Source organism: Hemicordylus capensis, chromosome 2 (assembly GCF_027244095.1).
Source record: "Hemicordylus capensis ecotype Gifberg chromosome 2, rHemCap1.1.pri, whole genome shotgun sequence".
NCBI lineage: Eukaryota > Metazoa > Chordata > Lepidosauria > Squamata > Cordylidae > Hemicordylus > Hemicordylus capensis.
In genome coordinates, this window is record NC_069658.1 from 8,994,016 (window position 1) to 9,018,357 (window position 24,342).

Genomic DNA, 24,342 nt, shown 5'->3' on the forward strand with positions numbered 1-24,342 from the left:
AGCGGGATATAAATGTAAAAATAATAATAATAGTTAAATCCACGTAAGATTTCCTTGTGCACATGAGAGAAGCAGCTATACAACAAACAGCTTCTAAACTTCTATTTTATTTTATTTGCATGCAAAGGAAAACGAAAGACCATCCATTACATTACAATGCAAGATCATTTAGATTTGCTGTTTACCATAAGAGTTGCTCAGTAAACGTCTATTTTGTTTGCATGCAAAGGAAAACGAAGACCATCCTTTCCTGGGTGCGCATGATCGCATCATCCTCTACTCAGCCTCCTTCTACGGGAGAAACGTTGAAAGGGGGCTGCCATCTTTTCTCTTCCCGTGGGCGCAGCCATCTTTGTAGAGGGACCGCCCTTACACGCACTCCGAAGGGAAGGGACTCCTGAAGCCGACGAGCGAGACTTCCCTGCCCTTAAGCACCAGGAAGGAGGGCCCCAAGCGTCGGCTCCAATCAGGCTGCCGGTCTGAGCTCAGGGAGCCACCGATTGGAGGGATGGAAGAGAGCGGAGGGAGGGGCGCCAGAGGGGGAATCCGCCGCTGGAGGGAGGGCAGAGAGGAGCGGAGGGAGGTTCCCAGAGCAGCCGCCGCCGCCGCCGCCATGGGGGAAGCGGAGAAGTTCCATTATGTGTACAGCTGTGACCTGGACATCAATGTGCAGCTGAAGATGTGAGTGGCCCGGGCTGGGGGCTCACCTGGTCCCCCCATTGGAAGGGGAGGGGGGTGCAGGGGAGCCCCCCCAGGGGAGTGAGGTCTCTCTCTGTGCGCGTGTCTCATAGCAAAGGTTGAGCAATGATCTCTGCCTCTTGCTTAAGTGTGTGTGTGTGTGTGTGTGTGTGTGTGTGTAACTTTTGGGGTGGGCGCCTGGGGGCAGAGAAGCAGGAGCTCTGCTCTCCTTGTGTATAGGGCTGAATTGCACAGGGTGGGGTCCTCTTGTTGTTAATGACGCCGCCCCTCTGCATACTAGTTTTGTACAAGGAGGCAGGTCTCTGCCCCGCGGGGCTTGCAGTCTAAAAGGCAACCGAGCAGGGCGTGGGAAATGAAGGCGGGGGAGGGGGGAGTGCATGCCTCTTAGTTACGCATAATGAGGTGTAAAGCAGCCACCTAATGGCTCTGTCGGGCAGCAGGGATACAGGAAGATGCTGAAAGGCATCACCTCACACTGTGCGGGAGATGGCAATGGTCAACCCATCCTGTATTCTACCAGAAACAACCACAGGGCTCTGTGTTCGCCAGGAGTCAAGACCAACTCGAGGGCACACTTCATTTGGGAAAAGGGTTATGATGGCTTCATAGGGGGAAAGGGTCTCATGGTTAAAGAGTTTATATATAAATTTACATTTATATACCGCCGTTTGTCCTAAGACTCCAGGGCAGTTCACAAGATAAAACAATAACATCCAATAAAAATAAATATAAGTAGAAGGTAAGACAACAAAACTCAATACAAACATGACAGAAGTTTGCATTTTTATGTTTGTATATGGATGTATAGCACAGTCAGTGTACATTGTGCTTCTCAGAGTATGAAAGGACTGGTCTCTGCCCCAAGGGGCTTGCATTCTCAATGGCAACCATCTGCCTCTCTCAGTTTTATGCTCTTAGGTAACCAAGGTTTGCTCCTTGGTTACTTGTCTTTGAAACTCTGTAAGGTGCCATGTACACTGATGGTGATGGCTTAGGGACATAGGAAGCTGCCATATACTGAGTCGGACCCTTGGTCCATCTAGCTCAGTATTGTCTTCACAGATTGGCAGTGGCTTCAAAGTTGCAAGCAGGAGTCTCTCTCAGCCCTATCTTGGAGATGCTGCCAGGGAGGGAACTTGGAACCTTCTGCTCTTCCCAGAGCGGCTCCATCCCCCAAGGGGAATATAGTGCTCACACTTCTAGTCTCCCTTTCATATGCAACCAGGGCTGACCCTGCTTAGCTAAGCAGACAAGTCATGCCTGCTACCACAAGACCAGCTCTCCTTTCCTGTAAGCTTATTTATTAGTATAATAGCAATAGCAATAGCACTTACATTTATATACCGCTCTATAGCCAGAGCTCTCTAAGCGGTTTACAATGATTTAGCATATTGCCCCCAACATTCTGGGTACTCATTTTACCGACCTCGGAAGGATGGAAGGCTTAGTCAACCTTGAGCCCCTGGTCAGGATCGAACTTGTAACCTTCTGGTTACAGGGCAGCAGTTTTACCACTGCGCCACCAGGGGCTCTTTTTAATGTGCAATATTTTTATTTAAAAGATTTATATGCTGCCATATTTCATGTATGAATTCATAGCAGCTTACGGTAAATTATAGTAATGCATTTTAGCCAGTCTGTGAGTTTTTTCCTGCAGAGAGGACCCACATCATGGGATGTAGGTTGGTATGATGGATGTAGGGAATGAATTGCCCTTCCTCTCTAAACTTTCTCTCGGTCATTTAAAAATCATTGTTTGCGTTTTTTCTTAATCGTTGTACCAATAGTATGACAGAAAAATGATTAAAACATATAATTAAATACATGACATAATTACAGAGAAGGAAGAAAACGAGAAATTGTTAACACTTCTATATGCCATTCGAGGGAAGTATGACAGTTTGGCTCAGAGTTATTCCTCCAAGATTTGTGATTAACCCTTCTTGAATTTCCCCCACTAGGTTAATTTCATTATGTCTGCAGTTTTCCCAGATAGCAATAGCAATAGCACTTACATTTATATACCGCTCTATAGCCGGAGCTCTCTAAGCGGTTTACAATGATTTAGCATATTGCCCCCCAACATTCTGGGTACTCATTTTACCGACCTCGGAAGGATGGAAGGCTGAGTCAACCTTGAGCCCCTGGTCAGGATCGAAGTTGTAACCTTCTGGTTACAGGGCGGCAGTTTTACCACTGCGCCACCAGGGGCTCAGATCCTGGTGAGCAAGAGGTTCATTCTTTAATTTTCAGAACTTTGCAAGTAATGTTAGCCACTAACATTCAGAAAATAGTTTAGTTTTTCTTTACACAGTTTTGAAGAAACAGTTTACAGTATTCGGGATCCATGGGAAGAGAGTCACTATCAAAAAGTATATTCATTGTAAAATCCTGTTCCAGAATATAGCCATAATGGGGCAAGTATGCCATGCTGCTATCGGTTGACTATGTGTCTTTTAGGGTGTAAGATCTGGAGATGCTAATAACTCTTTCCTTGCAGGTCCGAGCACTCTTGTGAGGTGTGGGCTGGTGAGCAGTAGTATCCCTTCACTGTGGAATTGCGAGCGTGGTGTAATCGTTGGGAAGTTGGACTGGGCTCAGGATAGGGATGTGCACAGATCAGGCGGGGGTGGTTTGATGGCAATGTGGTGGGGGCTACTTTAAGAGCGGGGGAGGGTGCACTTACCTCTCCCCCCTGTTTGTGCTCCTTTTTTCTAAAGAATACAACCGGAAGTATCCGACATGCCTGCGCACGTCAGGTGCATGCGCTGTCAGGCGCAACATGCACACACCCATGCCCTGCCGCCCCATTGCCCCCGTTTACCGGATACAGCTGGAAGTATCGGATGTGCCAGGCACGGGTGTGCGCATGTTGCACCTGAGCGTGCATGCGCCTGATGTGCGCAGGCATGTCGGATACTTCCGGTTGTATCCGGTAAACGGGGGCAACGAGGTGGATGGACTTCAGGAAAAAGGAACACTGGTGGGGGATTGGTGGAGGGAGGGGTAAGTGCACCCTCCCCTGCTCTTAAAGTAGCCCCCCTCCCACCATTGAACCGGTGGAACTGGCTGCCTTTCGAACTGGTTCCAATCTCCGTTGTGCCGTGAAACTCACTAGGCCAGTCACTTATCTCTCAGCCTAACCTACCTCAGCGGGGTGGTGGTGAGGATAAACGTAACCACGGGTACCACTCTGGTCTCTTTGAAGAAAGAGTGGAATATAACTGTGATAAATAGAAATGTTCACAGTTTTCTATTTTGATGTCCCGTTAGAGGAAGCTTGGAGGGGAAAAGAGAGCAGAAGAGCTACAAAGCAGTTCTGGACAATCCCATGCTGAGGTTCTCGGGGTTATACCAGGAGACCTGCTCCGACTTGTACGTAACCTGCCAGGTCTTTGCAGAGGGGAAGCCCCTCGCTCTTCCAGTGCGGACGTCCTACAAAGCTTTTAGCACCAGGTGGAAGTAAGTCTCTCTCTCCCTCTCCCTCTCCCATTGTCTGTTGCCATCAGCAGTCCACGGCTCTTCTCGCGAGTCCCTTCACCTTTTGGTGAGGGTGACGAGGGAGCTCCAGGCTTCATCTGCAGCATGGAGCTGGGGGAGAGGGCAGGGATTGTCCTTGCAGTTGCACTGAACTTCGGAGGGCCCCATGCAGTTATGGTGAAGGTCCCTGCCATTTGGAGCTGGAAGGGAGGTAGGGATCGTCTCTGCAGCTGTAGTGGCCTTCTGAAGCCAATGCAACTGAAGCAATCCTGCCCTCTCCCAGGTCCAAACTTTGAGCAGGACACGGTCCCCAGTAGTGTTCCCTCTATCCTCCTCCCCCGTCCCCAATCTGTGTGCAGAATGAATTTTGTTCTGGGCGGCAGTATCAGGGCAGTGTGCGCGCACCTGCATTCAGAATGCGGCCTTCCTGATTCAACCTGAGTGGGATCTAAAATTAACTAAGCGGAATTTTTTTTTTAAAAAAAAAAGTATGTGTGTGCATGCTTTAGAGCAGGGGTTCTCAACGTTGGGTCCCCAGATGTTATTGGCCTTCAACTCCCATAATCCCCAACCAAAGGCCACTGGGGCTGGGGATTATGGGTGTTGAAGTCTAATAACATCTGGGGACCCAACGCTGAGAATCCCTGCTTTAGAGGAAGAGCTGGTCCCTAGTTTTGTCTTGGACCTCCATGTGACCACTGGCTGTGATCCTGTGAGCTGGATCCCATTGAAGATGGTGGGACATCGGGAGTTCACATCGTAGAACTTGTCAAGTCTAGTTTTCATTTATTATTTATTTAATTAGTTTTAATTGCTTTAATGCTAACCGGTTTTCAGGGTTTTAATTGTTCTGATAGTTTAATTGTTTTTAAGATGTTTTTAAATTGGTGTTAATATTTATATTTCTGTTTTAATTGTTGTTGGTTTTAATGGTTTCTGTTTTTAATTGTAAACTGCTCTGAGCCATTTCGGAAGGGCGGTATAAAAATCGAATAAATAAATAATAATAAATAATTGGGGTGGTACATATTTTTATACCGCCCCAAACTTACGTCTCTGGGCAGTTTGTAAGAAGATGAAAACAAAACAAAACAAAAAATTAATTAAAAACAAAAACAATAAATCTAAAAACAGGAAATGTAGAACACAATTTAAAAACTTTAAAACAATATTCTAAAAACAACATTAAAACAATCAAAACAATATCAGTTAAAAGCCTGGGTGAATAGGTGTGTCTTTAAAGACTTTTTAAAAGTTGTCAGAGATGGGGGGGAGGCTCTTGGGTCTAGTTTGGACCCAAGTTCCTGCTCTCGGGGAGAGAAGGCATCCCTGCTTCCCTAAAGGAAAATAGGAAGGCCTCTGCCAGTCCACTTGCCAAGTAGCAGCGGCAAGTGCCCAAAGCCCTCTGGCAAGCAGGATGCCCAGCACCATACAGATCTTCTCTCTGGAGATCTCATTTCCACTGCCCTTTTTGAGAAGGTAAGAAGCGGCAGGCATCCTTCCTGAGCAGGAGGAGATCCAGTTCTCTTCTAAGCTCTCTGCCTGTGTGCCAGAAAAGGATCTGAGGGAAGAGATGAGACTGACGGTGGCTACCAATAATGGCTGGCTAGTGAGCTGAGCCACAATTTGTAGATCCCTGGACATCAGACCTCACTGCTTCTCTAAAATGTCCAGTATTCCTGTTCCTTCTCACTTTTTGATCTATCATGAATTGCATCTGGGTAGATGATCTCTCGCACCCCCGTATCTAGATTAGCTGTGAGCTATATCAGGAAACTCTTGTACGCAAAGCTCCAGTCTGGGAACTACACCACATCATGGGTTCATGCTCACAAGGCCATTATGGCAATAATTTATATGACTTAAGAATGCGAGAAAAAACTACCCTGCAGCTGATAATCAGAAGCATCCTGGCTCTGAGCCTGGAGGTAGTCTATAGCCATCAGGTCTGGTAGCCACTGATAGACCTGTCCAGCATGAATTTGTCTAACCCTCATTCCTGCATCGTTTGTCAGAGAATTCCGCAGATTAATTCTGCATTGTGTGAAGAAAGGACTTCCTTGTGTCGGTCCTAAATTTCCTGGCCATCAGTTCCATGGGAAACTGTTCTAGTGTTGTGAGAGATTGCCCTAGATTCACATTACCTGTCCACAGGAGGATTTTAAAGAAAGGGATATAAACCTGCATTAACATTGGATCTTTCTCCTCAGCTGGAACGAATGGTTAAAACTACCCGTCAAGTACCCAGACTTGCCTCGGAATGCTCAAGTGGCCCTGACTATCTGGGATGTGTACGGGCCTGGCAAAGCAGTACCTGTTGGGGGAACGACGGTGTCACTCTTTGGGAAATATGGGTAGGTTTTATGTGTGCATGCACGCATGTGTATGCTCCCCCACCCAACTGCAACCCATACTTTGCAAGATCTGAACTCAGAAACAGAGTTTGAAGCCTGGGTGACTTTCTTCTTTAGGATCAACTCAAATGCTGCAAAAGTAGTAAGCAAGCTTTTGAATTCTCCAAACGATAACTATAACAAATATTTCTCTCTCTCTCTCTCTCTCTCTCTCTCTCTCTCTCTCTGTGATGTGCGTGCATACATACATACTGCTTTTCAACAAAAGTTCCCAAAGTGGTTTACATAGAAAAATAAAAGAAGACTATTCCCTGTCCCCAAAGGGCTCACAATCTAAAAAGAAAAGTAAGATAGACACCAGCAACAGCTACAGGAGGGATGCTGTGCTGTGGTCGGATAGGGCCAGTTGTTCCCCCCCTGCTAATATAAGAGAACCAACACTTTTCAAAGGTGCCTCTTAGCAGGGGTTACTTAAAACCTATCTTGATGCCAGCTGTGAAGCAAGACACTACCAGCCTGAATCAAAATGCTGCAGAACCTGCAAGCTTGCTCACTACTTTGCAACATCTTAGTTCTAATGAAAGGGTTTAAAAAACAACACACGACTTTGTATTTTTAAGCTGGAAGGAAAACAGTGAACCTGAAAGCTGTCTTTCTGCAGCAGTCCAAATAGCCGTGTGCTAGCCCTTTGCCTGGCCGCAGTCCAGCACAGCTCGCTGAAGTCCGAGTACCCCTTTCATCACCAGATGCTGGTAATGCATCAAGGGCTGTGCCCTGTTCTGCCTTATTAATAGAATCGTGGAGTGTGAGAGCTGGAAGGGACCTTGGAGGTCTTCTGCCCCCTGCTCAGGGCAGGAAACTCTTACAGCATCCCTGAGGGATGAGCACCCAGCCTCTGTTTGAAAACTGCTGAAGAAGGGGAGCCCACCACAACCGCCAGCCACAGACATCCCCGTAGGGTTCAGGTCTCTTTATTCACAAGGGTTTCATTGTCCATGGAAATGGACAGGAACAGTACCTCTGCAAATAACAAGGGCCACCTATATATAATCTACTTCAGTGCTTTACACACGAGTTGAAATCCAAAACTGGGATTCGTTACTGAAACCAATTCAGAACAACTTCCATGAAACAACGGACTTGTTGTTAACTTACTCTTGGCGCTTACCTTTGCTCCATTAACGGAGTCCGACCACCGGCATTTTCTACCCAGGGTCGGCCGAGTCGCGTTCCAAAAGCTAAGCAGAGGTGGGGATTGTGGCTGGGGGTGATGGGAGTCGTAGTCCAGCAGCGACTTGGGAGCCAGGGTTGAGATCCCTGGCACCAAGCCAGGGTGTTTGGATTCTGAACTGAAGAGTCTGGGAAATCTTTGATGGCAGCCCTGAGTACAGCACCTGACAGTAATCCTACCTGGAGCTCTCTGGGGCCTGGACAACTCTGGCAGCCTTCTTGTGCCTAGGAATGGTAGAGATCTGTCTGTCCAGCTAATGTTGGGAGTGGGGGCCTCCGTCCATTGTCTGTATTTAAATTCATTGAATTGTGCACTGAAACAGAAGGAGGATGGAGACATGTCAAAATCACCCTTCCATTGTGCTGGTACGAACACACACGGCATTTGGTCAGGGGCTCTTAAATTTAGGTCGCCAGATGCTGTGGGACCGCACCTCCCATCACCCATCCTTCAGCTTGGGATCATGGGAGTTGTAGTCCATTGAGAGCTGTGGTCCAGTGACCTCTGGAGACCCAAGATTGTGAACTGTCGGAATAAGCTATTTGCCTACCCAGGACACCCAACAGAGTTGTGTTAAATCCTGTAACGATCTTTCCATGTGTGGGTGCTTTATGTACACTAGGATGGGGTCATGCCCTTCGTTTAAGGAGGGGCTGTAGACTGGTGGTGGAGCATCTGCTGGCATGCAGGAGGAGAGCTGTGTCCCTTTTGCTAAGCAGGATCCACCCTGGTTTGCATTTGGATGTGAAGCACTGTAACATTTTCCTCTTAGGGGACGGGGGCTGCTCCGGGAATAGCATACTTGCCTGCAGAAGGTTCCAAGTTTCCTCCTTGGCATCTCCAAGATAGAGCTGAGAAAGACTTCTCCCTGTAACCTTGGAGATGCCACCGCCAGTCTGTGTAGACTAGGGCTGCTCAACTTTGACCCTCCTGCAGATGTTGGCCTACAATCCCCATAATCCCTGGCTATTGGCCACTGTAGCTGGGGATTATGGGAGTTGTAGTCCAAAAACAGCTGGGGAGGGGGCTAAGTTGAACAGGCCTGGTGTAGTCCAGGGATTCCCAAAGTTGGGTCCCCATCACTGTTCCCTCTAACGCAGTGATTCTCAAACTTGGGTCCTCAGGTGTTACTGGACTTCAACTCCCATAATCCTCAAGCAAAGGCCACTGAGGCTGGGGATTATGGGAGTTGAAGTCCAATAACACCTGAGGACCCAAGTTTGAGAATCCCTGCTCTAACAGATTCCCAGATGTTGTTGACTACAACTCCCAGCATCCCCATTTGTAGTTGCCTTTGGCTGGGGATGCTGGGAGTTGTAGTCAACAACATCTGGGAATCCTTGTAAGAGGGAACACTGGTCCCCAGATGTTATTGGACTTCAACTCCCATAATCCCCAGCCAAAGGCCACTGGAGCTGGGGATTATGGGAGTTGTAGTCCAATAACATATGGGGACCCAACATTGAGAATCCCTGGTGTAGACAATACTGAGATAGACGGACCAGCGGACCAATCCTGCTCAGCTGAAGGCAGCTTCCTATGTTAAAGTCCCAGGTCAAATCCATTCAGGCTAGGAAATGCCCCTGACTAAAACTCTGGAGAGCTGTTGGCAGTCAGTGTAAACAGTACTGAGCTGGACCACGTGTCTGACATGAGAGGAGGTGGTCTGCTCTGTTCATATTCTAACACAGGCTGTATCTTTGGTAGGATGTTTCGCCAGGGAATGCATGACTTGAAAGTTTGGCCCAATCTGGAAGCAGACGGCTCTGAGCCCACCAAGACTCCGGGGAGGACGAGCAGCACCTTTTCGGAAGATCAGATGAGCCGACTGGCCAAGGTGAGGGGACGTGATTTGGTTTCACCGGAGGCGGGGTGGGTGGGTGCCAGTCTGGGCTGCTCCACTGTACTGGTGCCATGGAGATGGGTGTGTGTGTGCTGACATTGGTATTGCACATCCTGCTGGCATGGCCTTTTCAGAAAATGGCTAATAAACTGAAACTGGTTTAGAGGAAGGCAGTCAAGGCAGTGAAGGGTCTGGAACTAAGTCCTGTGAAGAGCATTGCAGGAGCTGGGTTTGTTTCGCCTGGAGAAGAGAAGACTAACCCTAAAATATCTGGAGGGCTGTGGCGTAGGAAGAGGAGCGGGCTTGTTCTCTGTTACTTTTGAGGGCTGCCGTCTAGGGGTGTGCACAAACGGCTTGTGCAGGCACAGGCGGGGTGGGGAGCGGCTCCCTTAAGGAGCAGGTCCTTTCCTGGGTGCATCACTCGCCTGAGCAAAGGCCCTGTGCAGCTGTGGTGCTGTTCCCTGCAGGCTGTGCGCGGTGTCAGCATGTTGCCTTTGCTCAAGTGAGCGCCGCGCCTGGGAAAGCAGCAGGGCGGCAGCGCAGAAGGTAAGGACCCTCTCCTTACGGGAACCGTTCTGCACTCCACCAAACTGCTTCGGCTGCAGGTTCAGTGCTTCCCAAAGGAGGTGCCGAATCAGCTCGTGCACACCCCTATTGCAATCACAAGGAAGTAGATTTGAGCTAGACTTGGAGTGGGCAAGCGTGGCCTTCCAGCTGCGGTTGAACTACAACTCCCATCATCCTCAGCCACGCTAAACTCCCTGGGGATGATGGGAGTTGTAGTCCAACAGCAGCTGGAGGGCCAAGTTTGCCCACCCATGAGCTAGATGTTAAGAGGCATTTTCGAACTGTAAGAGCTATTCATAAGGACAGCCCTGCTGGATCAGGCTCATGGCCTATTTAATCCAGCATCCTGTTTCACACAGTGGCCCACCAGATGCCTCTGAGAAGCCCACAGGCAAGAGGTGTGGCCATGCCCTCTCTCTTGCTGTTGCTCCCCTGCAACTGGTATTGAGAGATATCTTGCCTCTGTGGCTGGAGGTGGCCTGTAGCCACCAGACTAGTAGCCATTGATAGTTGAGGATATTAACTATCCACTGCTATTGATTCATGGAGGATAGTAACCGGTCCATGAATTTCTCTAAGCCCCTTTTTAAAGCCATCCAAGCTGGTGGCCATCGCCCCATCCCAGGGCAGAGAATTCCGTAGATTTGACAATGCAACAGTCTGCCTCCAGCAGCGATGGACTCTCCTCCTTGGAAGTTTTCAGATAGAGGCTGGAGCAGTTTCCTGCACTGAGCGGGGAGGTTGGACCAGACAACCTCCCAAGTCCCTTTCAGCCCTAAAATTCTATTATTCAAATGCATCAAGGTTTCCTAGGCGGAGGCAAGCAGTTTAATCAGTAGCTTCTTCAGTGTTCAGATGGAGGATGGGAACTGGGCAATGTGACATTGATTCCTGCAGTAGGCTGGTAGTCTGAAGCCTGTGGGTTGGCCAAGCCATACACAGATCCTGGGAGCATGACCTTCCGTCTTTGCTTTGCCTGGTGGACAGAGCAGTACCTCTCGTCTGTTGCACACCAGCTGCAGCTTGTGCCTTTGCCCAAGGCTGGGGCACAGATTACCAGCTCCGGACTGTGGGAATTCCGGGTCAAAGATGATGTACTGATCATTTGTTCCTCGGCTGGTGTAGGAGGTCACCCAAGCTTGGGATTACATCCCCCCACATGCTCCAAAAGGCAGAAAGTCGCCATACTTGAAGGTCCTTAACCCAGTGCATGTGGGCGGATCTCCTCAGTTCTACTTCCTGCCTTTGCTCCAGAAGGCTCGCATTACAGCTCGCTGGCTCTGGCCTTGTTTACTAGGCCTCTTCTTCTCTTCTGCTTATATTCCTATTATTTTTTGACTATTTCCAATCTCTTCTTCACCTGGTATTCTACTACTATTAGTTTTCTCTAGTTACTAAAGAAAAAAATTAAAAAGAAGAAAAAATTATTTCATATCTGTTCTTCCTACTGTCCGTTCTGTTATTCGTTACCTCTCCTCACCTCTGGCCAACCCTTTGGCCGATGTCTGCTAAGAAGACCTTCGGACTCCTGGCCGTTAGGGAGAGATCCTCCCGCTAGCGCCTGTTCCCGCCAAAAACTTGGGACTGCGCAAATCCTGTAAGGAAAATGGCGGATGTATCAGAGGACCTTGCTGGTGCCAGTAGGCCACAGCGGTCCTCTCTGTTGCCAGATACCGGTGAGGAGACTGGGCGCAATTCATGCCACCAGCCATCCACCGTAGCAGGACACAAGTGGCGGCACAAGAAGCGGAGGCTTCCCTACAAGGAGGCCCCGTTGGTGAGAGAGCTTTTGCCTGGCAGCGCAGGCAAGGTAAGCCTGTGAGATTTGGCCTCCCCCCCAACTCCTTCCCCCAGCAGTTGGGCGTGCAGGAGGAGGACTGCCTCAGCAAGCGCTGGGGCCGCGCCAAAAGGAACATCAGCAGGAGTGGCCGCCCCAGAGCCCGTCGGAATCAGACGGGGAGGACGTGGCAGGCGGTGCTGGGCCCGTGGACCTGTCTCCTGGCTCCTTAAAAGAGGAGTCCCCATCCTTGGATACCCATCCTTGGGTATCCATCCTTGGATACCCAAAAGAGGAGTCCCCATCCTTGGATTGGTAGGAGTGCCCAGAAGGCCATGAACAGCTCCCCCCGGTGAGATCGGGACTTGCTCGGGGGGTGAGAGGTGGTTGCAGATGCCCCTTATGTGGCCCCTCCCTCAGGGCCTACTCCTACGGGGAATGTGGGGGTTCCCCCTGCCACTGCCACTGTAAAGGGCTGGATTCAAGAGGCCTTTCAGGTCTCACTGGCAGCGGGGCTTAAAGCACGGAAGCCTGCAAGGCACTGCAAAGCAGGCTGTGATCCATGTGTCGTCCTCAGACTCTCAGGAGGAGATGGTGCCCGCTAAGCAGCCCAGGGTGGCTATACGCCAGGACTCTGTGCCCAGGGGTAGGGGGTGGTCTTCAGACGAGTCAGGAGAGGACTCCCCAGATTTATTGCGACCCAGGGGCAGTGGGTCGGAGTCATTGCTGGGCAACCCAGACAAGGGGCCCTCCTCCTCGGAAGAGGGGGAGATTATTGAGGACTCTTCAGCAAACATACACAGTCAGAGGCTCTCTCTTATGGAGGATTTTTAGCCACTAATTAACCAGCCTATTGCTGCGCTTGATCTGAAGCCAGTTACAGAGGAACTGGTTTCTCCTGTGTCCAGGGTCTCCTTGGTGCTGCCTAAGGCTAAGGTATCGCAGATTAAATCAGTGATACCTGAGGGCTTTACTAATACCATCAAGGAGGAATGGGTGGCTATTGCGACTCCCAAAGCGTATGTTGGCATTGGCTAGTAAATTGTACAACTTTGAGGAGGAGACTCTGGACTTGCTGAAGGTGCCACTTAGGGATGCTCCCTTCGGGGCCCTACTTAGTAGCGTAGTGGTATCCAAGGATGGGTACTCCTCTTTTAAGGAGCCAGGAGACAGAAAAGCAGAATCTGCACTGCGCAGGGCCCACGAGGCTTGAGCAGTGGCCATCAGAGCTGACACCACTGTGTCCTTGGTGTCTAGAGCATCGGTCTTGTGGATCGACGAGTTACCCAATGACCCTCCCGCTGATCAATCTAAGATGCGGCGTAAGCTACTTCGTCTGCAGAGGGCGGCTGCCTTTTCAGTGGATGCTAATCTGGACGGTGTTCGATTCTCGGCACGTGTGGTCAGTGCGGGTGTCCTGGCAAGACGCAACATATGGCTGAAATATTGGAAAGTTGATAATAGGTCTAGGGCTAATTTAGCTGCTGTTCCCTATGCTGGGGGGAAGCTAATTGGGGATGTGGCCCTGAAAGAGGTCCTAATTGAAACTAAAGGTAAGCGCAGGGCTCTGCCATCAGCCCCTAGGAAGGAGGACAAGAGTTTTAATCTTAGACCGACGCAAACCTTCAGGGCGTTTAGACCTCAGTTTTGTCAGAGGGAGCCTTTTGGGCCTTTTCGATCGCTGTGGAATAGATCCAGAGGCCAAGGCAGGCAAGGGTTCAATCAGCAGAACCGTCAGTCTTTCGGAAACCAGCAGCGAGGCCCCAAGCAGCAGTCCTGACTCCCACTCAGGCAAAGTGGGGCCCCCGCCTTTTGGCCCGTTTGGAAAGAATCCATCAATGACAGGTGGGTTCTTTCCATTATCCTACACGGGTACAAAGTGGAGCTGGCCAGCCCCCCAGGAAACAGATTCCTCCTTACCTCAAGATCCAGGAAACCGGCAAAGCACAAGGGGTTGTCCATGGCCATTCAGCATCTGGTGGCTATAGGGGCTACAGAGGAGGTCCCACCTCTTCAGAGAGGCAAGGGCATCTATTCTGTGATTTTTACGGTGCCAAAAAAGGACGGATCGGCCAGGGCAGTTCTCAACCTATGCCCAGTCAACTGCTTTGTGATAAAGAGGAGGTTCAGGATGGAAACCCTTTGTACCATCTCAGAGGCATTGCAGATGGGGAACTACATGGCTTCAATAGATCTCCAGGAGGCCTATTTGCACATCCCCATTCATCCACTCCGTCGACATATACTCCGCTTCTGCTACATGGGGAGGCATTATCAGTACAGAGCCCTTCCTTTTGGGCTCTCATCAGCCCCCTGAGTTTTTACGAAGGTTCTAGTCCGCTAGTGGCCACTCTACGCACCGAGGGGGTCCACCTGAATTGTTACCTCGACAACTTGCTCATCTGTGCTAGTTCCGAAGAGGCAGTTCGGTCGGCTCTGTCCAGAACAATGTCTGTGTTATGTGCCCATGGCTTTTTGATAAATGTGGGCAAGAGTCACCTGATGCCCACACAGAGCCTTCATCATCTGGGGCATGGTAATGGACACCTCAGTATGCAAACTGTTTCTGCCACAGGATCGGATGGAGGTCTTATAGTCACTGGCTCGTGTGATTGCTTTGAGACTGTGGGCCAGCCTTCTCAGTCTAGCAAGGTTGTTGGGTCTCATGGTGGCGGCTATGGACTCGGTGCCTTGGGCGAGTTTTCATCTACGCCAGTTACAGTGGGCTCTTCTCCCTTACCAGCACAGGATTGCTCTCAAGCGCGACAAGAACATTCCTCTCTTGCTGTCTCTTCACGAGTCGATTCGTTGGATGGCCCGGGGAATCTACACAAGGGCAAGCTGTTCATGGAACCCAAGAAAGTGATGGTCACAACGGACGCCAGCCTATCGGGCTGGGGGGCTCACTGTTGGAACAGGTCTGCCCAGGGGCTTTGGTTGGTGGAGGAGTCGCTCCATAGCATAAACTGGCTCGAGCTGTGGGCTGTCTTTCTGGCCCTAAAAGCCTTCACGCCCTTGGTAAAGGGAAGGAACATCTTAGTGTATAGAGACAACATCTCAGCCAAGGCACACATAAACAGGCAAGGGGGGACAAGGTCAAGATCTCTTTTCCTTCAGTCTGTGGAGTTGTTGGATTGGGCGGAGAACAACTTAATATCCATTCTGGGCCATCACGTAAACAGAATTTCCAATGTCCGGGCAGATGGGCTAAGTCGGCAGGAGATCCAGCCGGCAGAATGGGGCCTGCACCCTCAAGTATTTTGGTGGCTGACAGAGCGGCTGGGGTGTCCCCAGATAGACTTGTTAGCATATCCTCAGAACGCCAAGATTCACAGGTTTTACTCATGTTTTCCGATGCTGGGGGCAGGAGAGACGGATGCGCTATTGGTGCCATGGCCTCTGTGTCTGCTGTATGCATTTCCTCCAGTGCCGCTGCTTTCCTGTTACCTCAGGAAGCTGCAGGGGTCACGGGCACCCCTGATATTGATTGTGCCTTTTTGGCCCAGAGGGCCTTAGTTTTCTGAGATCATCGACTTGGCTGTAGGTCATCCACTCAGATTTCCAGACCATCCAGGTCTGCTGTGTCAAGGTCCGATTTACCATCCTTGTGTCTAGAAAGTGTTCAACAAGATTTATCAATCGACGGCGTAGTTTTCTGCGTTGGACAGCAAAGCGCTTCCTGCAGCTGGACAAGTGCAGGTTGGGGGAATTACTGGATTTTCTTCAGGATGGCCTTGCACTTGGTCTGAAACCCAACACGCTTAAACACCAGGCGGCGTGCTTGATCCAGATGTTTTTTCCTCATCAACGTTCGTTTCAGGCACGGCACACTCTTCTACGCAAGTTCTTGAGGGGGGGGGGGCAGCTTTGTTGTCTTCACCGGTCTGCCATCATTTTCCATCATGGGATTTGCATATTGTTTTGTGGGGTCTGCAGTTTCCACCATTTGAACCACTTTGATCTGTGTCATTGCAGTTTTTGTCCTGGAAGGTGGCCTTTTTAGTAGCTGTAACATCGGCCAGGAGGGTTTCTGAATTGCAGGCTCTGTCAGTTAAGAGTAATTTGTGTATTTTCTCTAAGGTCTCTGTGAGACATCTTGGATCCTTCGTTTATCCCTAAGGTAAAGTCTCAGTTTCATCGTGAGGCGGACATTTACTTACCTTCTTTTTGTCCGGGTGCTCGTCACCCTGCAGAGAAGGAGTGGCACCGTCTGGATGTCAGGCGGGCGTTGAAGATATATATTGGCAGGACGCAGGCTTTTCGTAAGTCATATGCTCTTTTCGTGGCCTTTAAGGCTTCTAAGATGGGATGCAAGGTCTCTACAGCCATTATCGCTCGATGGGTCCGTTCATGCATTATGGTGTTGTATGAAGCCCAGAAACTTCCGGTGCCTGGTCAGATTACAGCACACTCAACTAGATCTGCAGCCACTTCCGCTGCGTTATCTTCACTGGCATCCCTTTAAGAGATTTGCAAGGCAGCTACTTGCTCGTCACCTTTTACATTTTCAAGGCATTACAAGTGGGATGAACATGAAGCTGCCAGAGCGGCATTTGGTCAGAGGGTCCTGCAACGGGTCCTTCCGGGTCAGTAGCTCCAGCTTGGGTATTTTCCCTCCCGTGGTTGGTGCTGTGGTATGTCCCAAGCTTGGGTGACCTCCTACACCAGCCGAGAAAGGTACATTGGTACTCACCGTGAAGGTGTCTTCTGGCTGGTGTAGAAGAGGTCACCCAAGGCCTGCCCGGGTTGTGTTAGGCTGGAGCTGATGATCTGGTTGTAGGGACAGTTTTTCTGTCTTTCTCTGCATTATTGTTCGTAAATTGTTGTATTTTCTCTGTTATGTTCTGTGGTTTTCATTCTGTAGCTTGAGCTGTTTTAAGCACTGAGGAGATCCGCCCACATGCACTGGGTTAAGGATCTTCAAGTATGACTACTGGTGGCGCAGTAGTCCCTGGTGGCGCAGTGGTAAAACTGCTGCCCTGTAACCAGAAGGTTACAAGTTCGATCCTGACCAGGGGCTCAAGGTTGACTCAGCCTTCCATCCTTCCGAGGTCGGTAAAATGAGTACCCAGAATGTTGGGGGGCAATATGCTAAATTATTGTAAACCGCTTAGAGAGCTTCCAGCTATAGAGCGGTATATAAATGTAAGTGCTATTGCTATTGCTACTTCCTGCCTTTTGGAGCATGTGGGGGGATGTAATCCCAAGCTTGGGTGACCTCTTCTACACCAGCCAGAAGACACCTTCACGGTGAGTACCAATGTACCTTTCTGGCTGCAGCTGCCCATGATCCTGACCCTTTCTGGTGGACTTGCCTTGAGTGGTTTTCCATAAGGAAGGGGTTCCCAGTCTGGGGCCCTCCTGATGATGCTGAGCTACAGCTCCTGGCATCCTGAGCCAGAACAAATTGTAGCCCCTGCCGAAAGGGGTGACAGTGTACAAATGTGTAGTTGACAATATGCTTGGGAAAGAGCTTGTGGCTCCGTGGTAGACTGCAGGCTTTGCGTCCTGTGCCCCAGATTTATTTATTTATTTTATTTATTAGAAACATTTAATATACTGCCCACTCCAAAAACTCTGGGCGATGTATGAAAACATGTAAATAAGGTTTGTTTGTCTGGATCATATTTTTATACCGCCTGATATATACATCTCATCACGTATATCACACCCGTATCTCTAAACGTACATCTCCTCTAAGGCTTAAAACTATATTAAAAAAACCCACAGATTTAAAATTCATGAAACACAATAAAAACAATCACATAAAACAGTTATTAAAGCAAATTATTAAAATCCTAATTAAAAGCCTGCAAAACAGGAGAGTCTTGAGGGTCTTCCTGAAAACAAACAGAGAAGGAGATGCTCTTATTTCAGCAGGGAGCATATTCCAAAGCCCCGGGGCAGCCACAGAGAAAGCCCAGTCCTGAGCCGGTGGCAATTGTAATTGGACCTCTCCAAAGATCGTAACAGGCAGCAAGGTTCAGTCCCTGGTAGCTCTTGTTTCAAGGACTCTTCCCGAGGCTTTGGGGAATTTACTGCCAGATCTATCAGACTATGAATTATCTGACTCCATCTATCCACCTGCAAGTGCGGGTTGTTGTGTGATATAGTGAGTGCCTGGCAAACTTGTGTTTGCTAGCTGTTGTTTCCTGAGACCATGAGTGTAGTCGGGCTTCTGCAGGGAACCTAAGAGCCCCATCCCATATGCCAGTCTTCCTTTTCTGCGAGTGGTTTACGTTAAGCATAGGAAGCTGCCTTAAACTGAGTCAGACCATTGGTCCAGCTAGCTCAGTGTCGTTTTCGGCGCCTAGCAGGAGTTTCCGGGGTTTCAACCAGGAGTCTTTCTCAGCACTACCTGGAGATGAATTGAACTGGGGACCTTCAGATGCTCTGTCTCTGAGCAATGGCTCCTGCCCCCCTCCCCCATTGCTGGGGTTTCTTTTCTCCAGCTAGGATTACTGCTGGGTTTGGAGACCAGCTGGGGAAAGAAATGATCAAAAGTCACTGGAGGTGTAGATCATGGGTATTTGAAGGGGAGAATTGACAGGTTGGGGAAAGGTTAAGTACCTCTTGTGCTTCTCCCCAACCACTTAACAAGGGAAACATGGACTTGGAAACCATTGTAGCCATCATCCGGCACCAAACGCCTTTATTAGTAGCAGTTACTGCCTGCAGGGCAGGCCTGTCTGGAGGCTGTAGCAACCCCTGAGCTGTAGCAACTCCCTCCCTTGCCATCCTCTACCCTGACAAGTACCGCACGTTGGTTATGAGTGACTGGATCGCATGCAACAGTTCCATCATTCTTGGCCATATGCGTGTCAGTAAACATTGCTCAAGCTTTTTTAAAGGTCCAAGTCAGATTTCATGATTTTAGTTTTGTGCACACTGAGGAGAACAGTTGGCACAGAGCTATAAATATGTCTGTTTGATCTTTTTGAGATTTACCGTGGCAATAAACTAGCTTGTATTGAAGCTCCATGTACCTCTTCTAAGGCCAGCTTACCTTGGAATTCTAATAAAAATGCATTATATTCCACACATTTATTGCCAACAGGCTGCTGTCGTATAGCCAAGGTTGAATCCAAGAGCAAATGTTACTTTCATACATGTAAAGTTGGAGGCATCGGACACTAAAGCCAACTTTAGTGGTGTTGGTTTTTTTGCTGACACTCTATGTGGGGCACTCTGTAACAAATACCCGATCTCTTAAGATGGGGGTTCTCAAACATGGGTCCCAAGATGATGTTGGACTACAGCTCCCTTCATCCCCCAGCCGCAATGGCCAAAGGCCCTTGTGCCTGGGGATTATGGGAGTTGTGGTCCAGCATCATCTGGGGGCCCATGTTTGAGAACCCCTGCCTTAAGCGTATCCAGAGCAGGTCTAGGAGTCTTCTAAGATTCAGTGCTAGCACAGATACGGCGTTCAGTATTGTTTATGGAATGCAACATTGTAGGGACTTTTACATTCTTGGAAAAAAAGGCTTCTAGCCATTGTTGTGGAAGTGTTTCGGCAGTATCTGCAAAGAGGAGGACTTTTAGGGTACGTTGTTGACCTGCAGAGCTCTACCTGTCCTCATTTGTGTAAACAGAATAAATGTTATAGATAATATATCTTCATCATCATCATCATCATCATTATTATTACATTTATCTCCCACTCTTCCTCCAGGGAACCCAGAGCGGTGTACTGCATACTTAGTGTTTCTCTTTCACAACAACCCTGTGAAGTAGGTTAGGCTGAGAGAGAAGTGACTGGCCCAGAGTCACCCAGCAAGTGTCAGGGCTGAATGGGGATTTGAACCCGGGTCTCCCCGGTCCTAGTCCAACACTCTAACCACTACACCACGCTGGCTCATCATTGATGCAGGATTCAGTTTCTCTCCACACAGAATTTGATCTGCTTGCACATCGTGCCACATTGTGTTGCTCTGCTGTTCTCCAAAAAGTTCCTGTGGTGTGGCCTCCCGTAGATTCCCTGCTGGAATCTCTCTGAGCTTTCTGGCACTCCTTGCAACCAGGTTTTTCTTCTCTTCGTGCACACAAGGGGTGGAGTGTTGGATTGCTTCCTATCTTCCTTCTGGGATGTTGAAGAATAATAGCTTGGTTCGCCGTCCCATGACAAATTGTTCTCTGGGTAGCTCACAATAAAACAAAACAATTAAAACACATAAAACAAAATAAAAGGTTCCAATAAAGGTACAATATAATACAGAGCATTTTAAAACTGTTTAAAAACCTATTTTAACAGGCCTGAGTGAACAGTTAGTTCTTCACCTGGCATCTAAAAGAACAAAGTGACGATGCCAGGTGGGCCTCACTGTGGAGGCTGTTGCATAAATGGGGTGCAGCCCTCTCCCTAGTAACCCACCTCACCGCATTTGACGGGGGCACTTGGAATAGGGCCTCTGAAGAAGATCTTAAGGTCCAGGTGGGAACATATGGCGCAAGGCACGCTCTCGGGTAACCTGGTCCCAAGCCTTTAGGGCTTTAAAGGTTAAAACCCATACTCTGAAGCAGGCCTGGAAACGGACTGGGAGTCAGTGTAGCTGACGAAGCACTGGCGTAATATGCTCAAAACGTCCATTCCCAGTTAATAATCTTATGACCCTATTTTGGATCAGCTGCAGTTTCCGCATCGTTTTCAAAGTCAGCCCCCACGTACGACGCACTGCAGTAATCTAAGTGGCGGGTTACCAGAGCATGGGTAACTGTGGCCCAGCTATCTCCATCCAGGTAAGGTCACAGCTGGCATATTGGCTGTAGCTGATAAAAGATTGCCTTAGTACAAGAGAGCATATTTGGTTGGTGAGGAGGTGTGCTGAGATGTAAAATTTTCTCTCGGGATTACTTTGTGGATGAAGAGTTGGATAGCCTATTCCATATCCCCAGCGTCATTTGAGCAACAGGCATTTAGGCATGCTCAAGGCTGTTCAATGACTGTTGAGCCAAGTGTGATCTACCCTGACATTAGAGCATCACAAAAGATTGCTTAGGTGCTATTTTAGACAGCCCCTCTCTATGACCCAGTGAATAACTTCAGGAAGTGGCTGCAGAAGCCTTCTTGACCACTGTAGCATTGGTGCTCATGCTGGGGAGCGGGGCAAATTTCACTGATCTCCCCTTCCCCCTGAAAATATGTCTCTGAGGGCTCCTTAACCTTCAGGGATATACTTTCAGGTGGCACTGGGCACTGCTGGGTGGAGGTTGGCTAAAATCACCCTCTCACCTGGGGCAATCACTTCTTCATTAGTAGAAGCTTTCTGTTGCATGGGTGCATCTCACATAGCACATATAAAGCCATAGGGATTTGGACACTTTGCTTGCTTGCTAGGCCTCAGCAGAATCAGGTCACAGAATCAGTAGGAAGCTAGTTCAGCAACATATTTCCCATCTAACAGAGTGTGTCTGGAGCATGGGGAGCTCCAAAAGTACCTGCAGAGTTGTATAAGAGAGCCCGCACTTCGGAAGGGCAGGCTCTAGTGGCGGGGTTACTGTTGCATGCACTGTGTCGCTGGAAACATGCACACCATGATTATCAGGATCCCAGCCAGTGATTTCTGCTCAGATCTTGGTATGGCTCAGTGTTAGCATTGTTTTCCTAAGTGAGATAAGAACTCTTGATTTCCTGCCGGAGAGTGAGCTTCCATCTGTCTTAAATGATATCCTTTAACAGGAGATTGATTTATTGTTTTATCAGGTGTAGCATTCTGGCTGAAGCAGTGTCTTATTTAAAAGTAAAGTTGAGTGGAAGGAGAGAGAGCTCATGTGCAGTTGACCAGCCCTCTCTCTAAGCAATTGGCCTCTTGAAGGCTGACAGGCGTGACATGGTTAAAGGGAAATATTTGTGACTTTCAGCAGTACTTGAGCTTTCATGATAGAATATAAAATTTGTGCTCAGCACTTCATAGTTTGGAGAACACATTTTGTTTGATGCTCCTTGTGGATAAATCCTAGCCACCCGAGTGTGTATGGTGTTAGTCTTGGAATTCTCCATAAGGTGTCACTCCATTCCAAGGAAAGTGAAATCCATCGGCAGAGTAGACAAGTTAAGTCAGGGGTTCTCAAACGTGGGTGCTTCCACATTGTTGGACTACGAACCCCATCATCCCCACTTGCAGTGGTCGAGATGGGAGTCGTAGTCCAATAGCATCAGAGCACCCAAGATCGAGAACACCTGAGTTAAATGGGTGCAAGTAAGGAGGGAGGCTCTGCTGTCCAGTTGTGTTTTAATTGATTTGTTAGATCTTCTTTCTTTCTATTGATTGGTTCTCAGAGCAGCTGCTCACAAAAATCCACGTTACCCAAGGATTACTTGACTATTTATGTAGTGGCAGTTGTGTCTGGACCAGGGGTTCTTAACTTGGGGTCCTTGTACCCCCACCCCCCGGTAGTAGTGTTCCCTTTAGCAGGGACTCCAGACGTTGTTGATGGCAGCTCTCTTGGTCCCCAGCCAAAGGCCATGGCCGCTGGGAGTTGTAGTCAACATCTGGGAATCCCTGTTACAGGGAACACTGCCTGGTGGTCTGTGGAATATCTTTTCTGCACTGAACTTGATTTGTGTTGTGGTAAGTCAGGATAAAGTTCTTGAAAATAACTATCCTGAGTACTTTATTCTCTGTTTACTGGAATCTTATGGGAATATATTATATGACTGGAGTGGGGTTCCATGGGTTGTCCTTGAGGATCTTGGCAGACTGTAGGTAGAAAAAGGATAATAAATCCTGCTTTGGACCCTAGCAATGGAGTCCAGGTTTTCCCCTCTAGAGCAGAGCTGCGCCATTTTGTCCTTCCTGCTGTTTTTGGACTGCAACTCCCACCATCCTTATCCATAGTAGGTTTGATGGGAGCTGTAGTTTAACATTTACAGCACGGCCACATCTAGTTGTGCCAACTCTCTAGAGCAGGGATTCTCAAACTTGGGTCCTCAGGTGTTATTGGACTTCAACTCCCATAATCCCCAGCCTCAGCGGCCTTTGCTTGAGGATTATGGGAGTTGAAGTCCAATAACACCTGAGGACCCAAGTTTGAGAATCACTGCTCTAGAGGGAAGAGGCAGAAGGACCTATGGATAGATCTGGCCCTGTGGTGAAGAAAATAACCCAGAGAAGCTCCTATTGTTCTGATTGTACTTGCAACTGGGCTGCAATGATCCTGTGGCACCTATTAGAAAATACCAACTTAGGGCTGAATGAAGCATCCAGCATGGCTTATGATACAGTTGTGCCTGAGACTGCCCCACTGCAGGTATGCATGGGAAAGAGGAAATGTGCCTTTTTGATTCTTCTCCCACCATCATATTCCAATGCCTCTGTGCATGTGGAGTTAGCCGTTCCCCCCCCGCCCTTTGGCGTGCTAGCTTTGGACATGCAGGGAGACATTGAAAGTGAAGGGGCATTCAAGCACGCAGTTCCTCCCCATTCATCTTTGAGGGTGGACTGTACCACATGCCCTGCTGCACACGTGGGCTTTCTTCTTGTTTATTTGCCTCGTGAGCTTTTGTGGGGCGGAACTTGCTTCACCAGACACAATCCTTTATGTGTTTGACGGAGCAGTGCTGGTTTGCACCTGGTGAGCATCTGTTTTCCCGGCCTCCTCGCTCTCCCACGTGCATGAGCGCCTCCAGCAGAGAGCAGGGCCCAGCATCCTGCTTTTGACATCCTTTCTCTCCGGTGGATGCTCAACAGCATGTTAACTCCATTCGAGTTATGCTGAGAGAGTAACCTTCGGCCAGTTGGGTCACTCTAGAATGTCCACAGATATGCCATGTTAGAGTTTAGTTAATGATCTGGAAACGGTTGTGCCTTCTGTATGTGTGACTAATGAACGAGTCTCTTTAATATAGGCCTCTGACAAGGAACATTTGGAAGAAGTAAGTAACTGTTGCCTGCTAGCATCTGACTTTGTCCCAGCGCATGTGTGCAGCCTCCGGGGTGACTAACTTCTAATAATGGGGAAGCCTTCTCCTGTGCCTCATAGATGCACTGTGAAACACACAGTGTTTGAAGTGAAGCTCTGTGCTTGCCTGGGGTTCGTGCCTCTTAACGCTCTTATGCTTGTAAACACAGAAGCCCAGCTTTAACCAGGTACTGTGCTCAAACCTGACCCTAATTTAGTCTTCCATTTTGTCCTCTTAAAAATAAAATGTATTGGATAATAGGGATGTGCACGAACTGGTTTGGAGGTTCAGTGGCAAGGGAGTTACCTTTAAGGAGCAGGGAGGGATGCTCTCCCCCCCCCACCGCATTTCCCGCTCTGGCACTGTGTCCAAAATTGCTGCGCGTGGCATTAGTGTAACCTCTTGCTGGCCCGTCGTTATCAGACCGGAAGTGTCCGAATGCTGGATGGTGTACACCTCTATTGGATTATGAGTCCATTTTACTGTAAACGT

General features: G+C 48.9%; 1 protein-coding gene across 2 annotated transcripts in view; it reads left to right on the forward strand.

Annotated features, from left to right (window-relative positions):
- Positions 1-520: 520 nt before the first annotated feature.
- The window catches only part of PIK3C3 (phosphatidylinositol 3-kinase catalytic subunit type 3), a 148,827-nt gene continuing 125,005 nt past the window's right edge, over positions 521-24,342 (forward strand). For both annotated transcript variants that reach the window (XR_008317552.1, XM_053301985.1), the window contains exons 1-4: positions 521-681; positions 3,973-4,161; positions 6,390-6,533; positions 9,472-9,601. Coding sequence is in view for 1 of the 2 variants with exons in the window: in XM_053301985.1 (XP_053157960.1) it covers positions 614-681; positions 3,973-4,161; positions 6,390-6,533; positions 9,472-9,601 (531 nt within the window). In the remaining variant the exon portion in view is untranslated. The remainder of the gene's footprint in view (positions 682-3,972; positions 4,162-6,389; positions 6,534-9,471; positions 9,602-24,342) is intronic.